This window comes from Melanotaenia boesemani, chromosome 3 (assembly GCF_017639745.1).
Source record: "Melanotaenia boesemani isolate fMelBoe1 chromosome 3, fMelBoe1.pri, whole genome shotgun sequence".
In the NCBI taxonomy this organism is placed as follows: Eukaryota; Metazoa; Chordata; class Actinopteri; order Atheriniformes; family Melanotaeniidae; genus Melanotaenia; species Melanotaenia boesemani.
Genome location: NC_055684.1, coordinates 26,380,134 through 26,390,519, shown reverse-complemented (window position 1 = coordinate 26,390,519; position 10,386 = coordinate 26,380,134). Strand labels below are relative to the sequence as shown.

Here is a 10,386-nt window from a genome sequence, read left to right as displayed (position 1 = left end):
TACTTTTTTTTTTAAAAGAAATTACATTGATATCTTATTTGTACACTTCTACAGGAGTGTAACATCTGCTTGTGTGTGTGTGTGTGTGTGTGTGTGTGTGTGTGTGTGTGTGTATGTGTGTGTTGGCTTGTAGCCCTGAAAACACTTGTATATGCGCTGTATATCTACACATGAGGCTGTGCTCTTACATGTGTGTGTTTGTACACAGTATCACTTCTGAGAGAGTGAAGGGTTACTTTGCTGGAGAGTTACTGAGGTAGAATGAGAGATTAAGAAACTGAGGCTAACTGAGGTTTCAATGAGGTCTTTGTGTCAAGGCATACTGGTAATGTCAAACACAGATCAGAAATGCACAACAAACACAGCACCACAATTATTACTGAGTAGATAACATGTTCCTGAATATTTTGTACCTGAGGTTTCAGAATGGTGTAAAAGCACTGTTAAAAGTGAGATCCTGAGTGTGGTAAAATGACAGGTCAACACTGTAGTTGACTAAAGTATATGTGAAAGGTTTCCTTCCAAAACGAAACATCCATTTACAAGTTTGGACATATATACATATATATATATATATATATACATATACATATATATATATATATATATATTTTTTTTTTTAAATCAGCTTCTGCGTAGAAGGAAAAAAAATGTATATTACTTTATCATGGTTATACTGGCATAGGAGGTAATGTAACAGCATAATGTACTTAGATGTTAGAGGATATTTCATTTTTGAATGAAAATTTCACATAAACTTTCACAAAAATGTCTTCAGCGCACCTTGTTTATGTTGTAACAGTTAAAAAATGCCACGTTTCAAACACACGACAGAAACATGGTAAAACTGTTCAGTTTAGTTCCTTTATTTTTCTTAACCCCTCTCGTTTTTAGCCGGCAAGTCTGCCACCTCTCCATACAACCAACACACACACGCACACATACATACCTATTCACACTGAGAGGTTCAGGACAGCCAGCGTTGTTGAAGAATAGTTCGACTTTAAGGGAAAAAAAAAAAGGCTTGCTTGCTTTGCTGATGAGTTTTAAGACACAAATGGAAAAAGATTAAAAGCCTGTGTTGCAATTTAGACCTATGTGGTCTATGTAAAAGCAAAGACTGATTTTACATTTTGGAAAAAAACAAATAAACAAACAAAAAAACATCTTTATTAATGAGCAATAGAGATCCTGCCAGTGTATATTTACCCCATATGTAGAAAGGTGAATAAGGCAAAACCTAAAGCTTTGACAAGCAAGACGGTTATGCTTTGAGGCCATTTTCCTGGTATGGATTGGATCCGCTTGTCCCGTTTAAATCAAAATAATACAGATTAAGATTTCTAATCTGATCGTCTACTCTCCATGGCTGACAATGCTTCTATTGCTAAGGCACAAGGGTCAGTGAAAGCTTGGATTAGGAAATAAATATGACTGGAGATTTGAAATGGATGTTGGAGACAGGATTCTCCCCCATCATCATCAAACCTTCATATGAGGTCACTTCTGTTGGAATAATGGTGTCCCATAGATAAAATGGAGATACATAAAGGCACAATTAAGCTGTTCTGGTGAGATGTGACGGCCCAGCTCATGACTAAGACATTTAGTGTGTTTTTTTCCTTTAGTTACCATCAACTTTTAAAAACAGCTTCTTCAGCAAGCAAGACAATGAGTGTGTTTCCCAAAATGTGGAACCATACTTAAACAAAATATCAAATAAGTCCGGTGTTAAAGGATCATTTCTTTACAACAAAAAAGGTAACGACAAATCTAGAGTGTGTTTAGATCAAGAGAGGAAACTACTGTTTGCCATGATTTTGAGTGTGAGTGTGTGTGTGTGTTCCTGAATCCCCATCACAGATAGGAGTCAGAATGTACCCCTGTTTGCTTGAGGCCAAACCTTGAGGTAGGTAGAGAGGTATCTTATCTACTCCCCTTCCTCCTGTTCAGGCACCTGAGATGAGGGACCTTCCTCAGCCTCCTCTGAAGCACCCTGGAACAAGAGGACCCAAAAGCAACTATCAGATATGATCTCTTTCTGCTGTCAACTGACTCATGATGCTCAAAGTAATGAATCAATACTAGAAAGAGCCTGACAATACAAAAATGACTGTTAAAATTTCATTGAGTGATTGCGTGCGAGGAAGCCAGTTCCAGGCATCAGACCCAGAAATGTGAGGAAGACGACGGTTACATCAGGAAACCAGAAGACAGGGGAAGAGAGCAGTTAGATCAGGTTTCCCCTCTCTACACTGACTCATTCTTCCCCTTCATGTGCGTGTGTCTGAGAAAGGGAGACTGTCTCAACGGTTTCAGTTCTTTAAGCATCTTAACCTTTTTGACAAACTGCTATGCAGGGAAAATGCGATAAGACAGATGGCACCAAGTGTAGTTGCCCGCTTTGGTGAGAGCTGTTGTGCAACGCTTTCGCTTGTCGAGCGAGCCGAATGGCTAAAATAGACCAAAGTTTCTGAGAAACACTAGGTGCACGTTCTCCAAAACTGGATAAGACAAGAGGATGTTTGCAGGTGTACGTGGGGAATTCAGCACCGCTGTCTGTGAATTTCCAAGAATTCGTCACATCAACATGAAGTCAGTTCACATAAAGCACAGGTAGTGTGTGCAGACATGATTTTCCAGACAAATTTGCTATACTAACAAAGTTTTTCAGCAATTTTATATAGTTTATATATATATCTGATAGCATATGAGCCAACCAAGCAATGGAGAGTTTTTTTCATGCAAGGTACATATATTACAAATGAAGACAGAACAATGCAGACAAGTTTGAATGCACAAAGTCTCGTACATCGCCTTAAAGGCAGAAGCAAATAAGCCTGATTTGTTGCTCATTGTTTGTGACCTTTTGAGTTTTGGGTCCTCAATTAATAGTTTAGACAAAGAAAAAAATAGAAAAAACATCAAATTGGTGAAGAATTAACTAAACACTAAACTAAAATAATTCACTCCTTTCTGTGTAATGTACTTCAACAACACTGAATCCTCCAAAATAGTCAGTTAACTTTCTAGAAAACTTTAATAAAAAAATAATTTTCACAAAGGCAGGGCTGTTGCATTAGTATTAACTTTCATTCTGTGTATGCAATGAGGGGAGAATGAGTGTACAGGCCTCATTAGAGGAGAACTGACATGAATAATGTTGACTAATGTGTGAGTGAGACACTGTGGCGTGTGAAGTCAATTAACAGTCAACTTATTGTTCTCTAATCATTACAGTGCAACAACCTGAGGGTCCTGGTAGCTAAGTGGCTAAAGTGCAGATATGTGTCTCTTACCCAAAAATTAAAAGACACACACACAAGAATCAACCCAAAAGAAAATCTTTGCTCTGTGAGGGAAATACTGATTCAACTTTGTTCCATTTTATCCTTCTGGAGACTTTGGTTTGTAGTGTTCTTCTTTTGTATTGTTCTCTAGCTTTCTGAGGTTTGTTTTCACTTTCTCAATGAGCTCATGTATATCAGTGGGGAAGCTACAAATTGAAAATACCCCTCATGATTGTCATTATTAGACAGTATATAAGCACATTTATTGAAGTACAAACAATAACTACAATTTTAAAGTAACTTCTTTTCCTGAGAACTTCCATTTACTTCAAAGCTTTGCTTTGTAGTAGATTCAAGGATAAAACTGTAACTCAATGGATGACGTAACAGACCACTGAGATGCAACACAGCTTTGAAAATTGAACCAATTATTACTAAAGTCTTGGCTTCTTTACAGGAGACAATGTGCAGCACATTTCAAATGTCCATGGATTAACATCTACCTTAAAAGGGGGATTGTTCTTTTTCCCCTAAACTTTTTACATGATTTATTTTCAATAAGCATTCCAATAACTTTATTATCATATCAAAAATCCACATTTTTTCTTCTTTCCTGTCCCATTAAATTTTATTTATCTGGTATCCTGCAATAATTTAAGAGTCAGAGGAACTAAATTAGTAATTTGTTTAATACTTTAACTTTTTCTTCTGCAAATATCTCAGTATTTTTATATCCACTGGACTTTTGCAGCACTTTTACAAAGCTATATTAGTACTTTTACTTTAGGAAAGTAAGTGAAGCTACTGTAAACACACAAACTAACTGGAAACAGTTTGCACATCAGATTGTACACTGTTGACTTTGGAAGTCAAGTAGTGGCATTCTGGCTGCAGCTCCTCTGAATGTACTTATTATTTGATGTTGAACTCATGGTTAAACAAGAAAAACTCTGCACATCTGCACATCAGCATACATGTAACTGACTCGAGTCAGAAAGTAAACGTGTGACACAAAATGAGATTTCTGTTCAACCAAAGTAGAAGTTGCACTCTTACAAAACTCTCAAGGTAGCTCCACTCTCGGTTTGATCTAACACTTGATCTATGCTAGTTCTGTTGAAGAAGAAGAAAAAAAAAGATAAATAAATAAAATAATTTGGATGATCTGAAGTACAGACGTTTTACACAGGAAAGCGTACGTGGCTGGAAGCAAACCATTTAGTTTGTCACATTATAAACTGTAAATTTCACATAATGGACAACACTTGCATGTTGTTTGCTTATTTCTGTGAGTTTTAGCAATACAACATGCAATAGCCCCCTCCCTCGTTTCATCTAAAGATTTCATTTTCCTCACCTTCTGCTCTTCAGTCACTTCTGGAACTACTTTCTGGGGCTGTGGAAAGAAAGGCAGTAGAATCAATTAAAGATGAAGGAAAATGGGCCCACAAGGATTGCACAGCTCCAGCACACAGAAACACGGAAGTTTTGCACATACATGTGCAATAAATCCATGAGTGTCAGTGAGTACTCCATACCCATTTCCTCGGTCGCCCTCGTGGTCGTCTCTCCCCAACGGGCTCTACTTTCTGAGGAGAAAAAGACAAAAGATGGAAAAAGTTTCCAATTTTAATAATGATGTCATACTAATCACGTAGTTTTTATCTGAGTGTCTTAGGTTTCTGTGGAAGAGTCATCCTAGGAGCTACTGATACTTTTTAAACTCTCATGATTCAAAGATTCTTATGTATATTTAATGCCAATTTACTGCCTGTTTGTGAAACTGTTGCATTTATATTCTTTGGTGCTAAACATTTATTATGTATATTCTAGGTCAAATCATCCCTAAAAATGTCAATATGCATGATGCTCGCGTAAATTTAAAATAGCACAAGTGCATTAACATCCATCTTAACATAAAGGAGTAAAATGTTGTCAAGACATCAAATGGAAAAAACACACTTGGGCAAATATTTGTGTATTATTCTGCTTTATGTCATTCTGCTTTTGAGTGCATTTCCTCTGAAAACTGTTCAGTGTGGTAGGATTTGAGGAGACAACGAAAACATTTGTGTGACTGGGATGTCTAATACCTCACTCTGCCATGTTGTAGCAATTTAAACAAGTTCTGCTGCCTGACATTAATTGTTTCCTCAGATCTAATGACATGGAAAAATAATTATTTCTTTGCTAGAAACTCCTCTAATGTCTCCCAACACTACAAAGTGACAATAACTTGATTATTAGAGATAGAGATCAGCAGCAGGACATGTTCAGCCTCCGCCAGTCTTCTAATTTAAATAAAAATTAACTAAAATTTAAGCAGCTTTTAAAGCAACCGGCCTCTTAAACTGTTTAAAAATAACTTAAACCCAGGATTTTGCATAACGGCATCATTCTTTCTAGTAATAAGTACATTATAAGTATATCATCAGAAGATTGTTTGTTTATTGACTTTTATTGTTTTTATAACAAAACAATAAAAACCTCCATTACTTATCAAATGTGTATTCTGTTCACTTTTTAAGTTATGTTTGATAGCATATTAAACTTATTTGAGTTTTGGACTGTCTCAATTTTTGCTTTAACAGTTAGATTGTTTTATAGACAAAATGATCCATAATATAACATAGCTGCCATATAAATCCCCAAACATTTAATATTCCTCATTATTTTGCTTTTGTTAAACACAACCAATGTATTCATTGCAAATGCACAAAAAAACGTTAGTCTCTTGAGAGACCTTAAGATATGTTTGCATTAGTTTAAACTGGAAACCAGTTGTTTGTAATAATTATGCACTTTATATAAGTAAAGCTAATTATTTCATGCGGCTCCAACACCATTAATAAAAGCATTTCTTCCCAATTTCAATGCAAGCTGAATAACTTAAGATGTGAAGTTTTATCACGGATGTATTCATGATTTAAAAGCACTTCGCTGTTCCAGCTGGACTGGATAAGGTGGAACCAACTTCAACCACATAATATACTGACGTATGATAAATCATAGAACGGAGACTAAAATGGCCTAGTAATTAAGTTATAGTTTTATAACAACTGTCTTGATTAATTCATCTTTGAGTGTTGACCCACAGGCTGAAGCATGAAATGTAAACAATGTATTGATTCAGCAGCAGCTGGTCTTTTCTCTGCTGTAAACTTACATTTACCCTGATGGTGGCTGCTTTAAAGAGTCCCACTGAAGACATAAATCCTACACTACTGCAACTAATGCAGATGCACTGGAAACAGAAACCCCTTTAGATTACACACAGCGTTACTAAAGTATGTGAAACAGTACCCCTCTAAATTGTGCTGTAAAACAAATATGCATTTTGATTAATGCAGGTTCTTAATTAAAGCAAAGACTATCTGTTTTCCATTAGCTGCAACATTTAACCAACACCTGAGTGTTGTGGGAAGCTCCTTTAACAAGTCATTATTTATCTTTTTAAACAAATATATAATAATAAAAATTGTCTTAATCCGTTTTGACCTTCAGTGCAGTTCTGGGGCCTTTGTTCTTGCTGCCTTTTGGTCGTCCTCTCGGTCGCTTTGGAGTTGGTGGTCCAACAGGCTCCTGTGGTGAGAGATTAAATGTGGGACCAAAACTCAAAACTGCACTTCCTATTGTCTGCAAATACACACAACTCAACCTTCTGTTTAATGAATATAACCAAAGGCCAAGAGTGGAGCCGACTACAGTCACCTTTCAAAGATTGAGGTCATACCTGTTGCTGTTTCCGTGGTCGACCTCTGCCCCTGCGCTGAGGCTCTTCGGGCGACTGGGCAGTGCTCGGCTGAGGAGACGGCTCTTTGGTCCCACTGTTACTCATACCTGCGTCTGTCCACCTGCTTCAAAGAGTGTGGGCATCAAAGCATGGAGCAGTGGCCTCGAGGGCTTAAAGAGGAGAAGAGCTCAGTATCAGGAGCTAAAGATCACAATGAGAAAAGAAGTAGAAAAAAATGACTACTTTTTAAACGCAGAGCTGCAATCATCTGACAAATCTGGGATAACCAGCTTTATTTGACCAGTTCAAATCATCTTTATGCACAGTTACCACAAGCTCTTTCAGTCTATGCTTAATGTATCATTACAAGAATAATTCAGAATCACACAGGAACCTTTTCCAAATGCAAGCGTGGGAACTGCTCATACATAAGCCTTGGCACCAGGTTCATCGGAACACAAACAGGGTTCTGGCAAACGCAGGGAAACATGAGAATGGTGTGCAGAGACTAAAAGTAGCACAGATATTCACAACTCAATCTGACATCCAAAATCTGCATCTACTGTACAGAGCTCTACGTTTCCATCTGCCCTCTGTGAGGTATTTCTCAATGGGGGCTGTGAATGTTGTTGGAGTGGTGATGCTGCAACAACTGTTACAGTGAAACTTGTACAACTGTGACAACAATATCCAAGAACACACACAGAAGCACCACATGGAAAAGTTAATAGAAATGATCACTAACAACAAACAAATCTATGTAAAACAATCATTTAAAACAAATCTGCATCTGTCTTGACTGATTGTTTATTTGGTACCAATTTCTAAACAATAATGACTTCTGATTTCTTTTTCCTGGGGATTTTATTACTTTTTTTTTTTTTTAATTGGGGATTTTTCGGAAAAAAAATGGGAAAATGAGTGTCTTAAGAGATTTTTTTTAATCAGTTTCTACATTCATAATAAAGGTGAGTTCAGCAATAAAATGTTTATCTGTTTTTACCTTAAACATCAGCTGTAAATGATCCACCATAAGTTCCCATAGTCTCTAAGTTACCTATTATAACTATTATTGTTGTTTGTTTTTAAGTAATACAACACACTATTTAACAGACAACAAACTACTTTTACTTGATACATTTTAGCTTGAAAAAGACACAGATTGATGAGTTTTTGGACAGTTGTTTGGCACAGTTTGGTTAAACGCAACCTCGAGTACTAATATGGTAAACAATGTGTTTCTATGCCACACAGCTTCTTAAAACAAAATTATCTACTTGCTCAATTAAACTAATGCAATTCTTATTAACAAAATACACCATGAATATCTACTTAAAACGGCCAGTCGGAAATGTCCCAAGGTGGTCGTTTTCACAACGTCTAGCTCCGTGAGGAATGTGCCAAACGCTAATTGTCAACACAGCCTCGCTGCACTTCTTCTGCAGCAGCACACCGTCTTCTCTACTTGACGGTGTTTGCCAGTCAAGTACGGGACTGAATGTACTTTTTGCATATGGGCGGCAATAGCAACCATAAATACACATTCTTGTGCGGCGTTAAAGGAGGCGCGCGAGGCGCTCGGGGAAGCGAAGCCGTGAGTTCAAACCTTCGACTTCGGTTGAGTAACTGGCACATGTTGACGCCAAAACAACAGTCGAGGCCATCGGCGGTTTAAAGCGTAAAAGTCGGCGCTCGCCAAACAACATCCCCCTGCTCCCATCACTTGCGCAATCGATCTGTAAAATGTTTTAGGTTTCGTGGGCGATAATGCAACAGGTCCGAAGAAATGGAGAGGCAAAACGAGATGGAAAAACTTCACCAAGGACAAAGGCAAGCAACACAGGTGCAAAAGCTCTGCTTTCAGACCAGCCAGCCAGAACAGAGCCTACATGTATACATTCAGGCTATAGGCTCCATGTTCACGCTCAGTAATCCTGCTCATGCAGCCAGCGCCAAACACTACAGAGAGAGAGCGCGAGGGCGAGAGAGAGGGAGAGAGAGAGCAGAGGAAGTTCAACTTACCTTAAGTCGGTTTGTAGTTTTACCTGGAGGTTCAAACACACTCCGTTCACTTTGTGCTCCTGCACAACTATGAAAATCTTAGTGTATCGACCGTCTCATTGGCTGGAATGAAAGGGCAATCTCTCTCTCTCTTTCTCTCTCGCTCTCTCTCTCTCGCTCTCTCTCTGTCTCTCTCTATATATATTTTCCTCCCTCCTCCTAATCGGAAATGTGTGTGATCCCCCAGACGTCCAGTCACGAATACCCCAGATGCAGTATAGTGGGGGGTTGTGGCAAAGCAGTATGCATTGCATACTTTCTCTATTAAAGCATGTTTCAAGAAAGAACGAGGGGTAGGAGGGTTGAAACAGAGGACCCCGCCCCGAGCAGCTCACCGGACCACCCACTTGAGAGGGAGAAAGACGGGCATTAGACTGGAGGGTCTGGTTCCGGGGTTCACGAAGTGGGGTCTGGGGGACTGGGAAGTTCCCCAAAGAGGGGAGGAAAAAGGTTCAGTCTGCTTCAGTAGAAATCATAGTGAGAACAGGCTGTGTGCACAGTTTCAAGCAGAAGTTTCACTCATTGTCCCTGCTGTTATCTCCCCACCTACAGCGTTACAGATACACACTGTCTGCAAGTATAAAGGACTCCTGTATGAAATGGGATATTTAGAGCAAAATCTGCTGAGCAACAATCTGCTTTACATTTGTTTGGATATTAATCCTGTTAGGTTCATTTAGTCATATACTGCATGTAAATAAGCAATTCAGTAAATAAAACTGCATAGTAATAGGGTAGCAAAATGCACGTATATGATGGAAACGGCTGGGTTTTCTCATGTAGAACAAGAACAAAATTATGCTCCAGTTTCACTCATCTATTCAACTTTTAAGTAATTTAATAAACTGATACAATTGAAATTTAGATTTTAGTGGATCACAATGAAATCTTTAACTTGTAACTTTTTTGTGTGTTAAATATTCTTGTGCTTTTTGAAATTTTGAACATTTTGAAAGGAGAAGGAAAGCTTTTATCATAGTTACTATTTCTCAGATTTATACAAACTGATGAATTCAGATGAAAAGGTTTGAACCTGAGTGAACACACATTCCAGGGACAGCTAATGCCAGACCGCTCATAGAGTCATGTCAGGTGAGCATGCTGGCATGAGACCAGAACATAAAGTTTTAAGTTACAAAGATGAAGCTCAGACTTAGGTTTAAACAGTTTGCATTGTCAGTTTCATGATGTAATTTAGAAAGTTTCAGAGTGAACATCCACTCTAACCACAATACTACATTTAGATTTGTTTTTAAGCGCAACCCAAACGGTAAATTCAAAGACACCAAGTGTTTATCTTCA

General features: G+C 38.0%; 1 protein-coding gene across 6 annotated transcripts; it reads right to left on the bottom strand.

The window, feature by feature from the left end:
* Window positions 1-9,348, bottom strand: si:ch211-161c3.6 (high mobility group AT-hook 2b). Of its 6 annotated transcripts, none has more exons than XM_041980970.1 (6): window positions 9,046-9,348; window positions 7,024-7,224; window positions 6,789-6,872; window positions 4,829-4,879; window positions 4,648-4,686; window positions 1-1,996 (listed from the first exon to the last, which is right to left on the bottom strand). In XM_041980970.1, exons 2-6 carry the CDS (start codon window positions 7,126-7,128, stop codon window positions 1,931-1,933), a joined length of 345 nt encoding a protein of 114 aa, XP_041836904.1. In that variant the 5' UTR covers window positions 7,129-7,224; window positions 9,046-9,348; the 3' UTR covers window positions 1-1,930. The 6 variants fall into 6 exon arrangements, with proteins under 6 accessions (XP_041836904.1, XP_041836906.1, XP_041836908.1 ...); XM_041980972.1 differs by having other exon boundaries at window positions 7,024-7,193; XM_041980974.1 differs by having other exon boundaries at window positions 7,024-7,147.
* Window positions 9,349-10,386: the final 1,038 nt, after the last annotated feature.

Excerpts from the sequence above, each read along its gene's own strand:
- si:ch211-161c3.6 (XM_041980970.1), bottom strand. The coding sequence starts at position 7,128 with ATGAGTAACAGTGGGACCAAAGAGCCGTCTCCTCAGCCGAGCACTGCC. Across the intron at positions 6,873-7,023 it reads GACCACGGAAACAGCAACAG|GAGCCTGTTGGACCACCAAC; the intron begins GTATGACCTCAA and ends CTCTCACCACAG. Across the intron at positions 4,687-4,828 it reads GAGGGCGACCGAGGAAATGG|CCCCAGAAAGTAGTTCCAGA; the intron begins GTATGGAGTACT and ends TTCTTTCCACAG.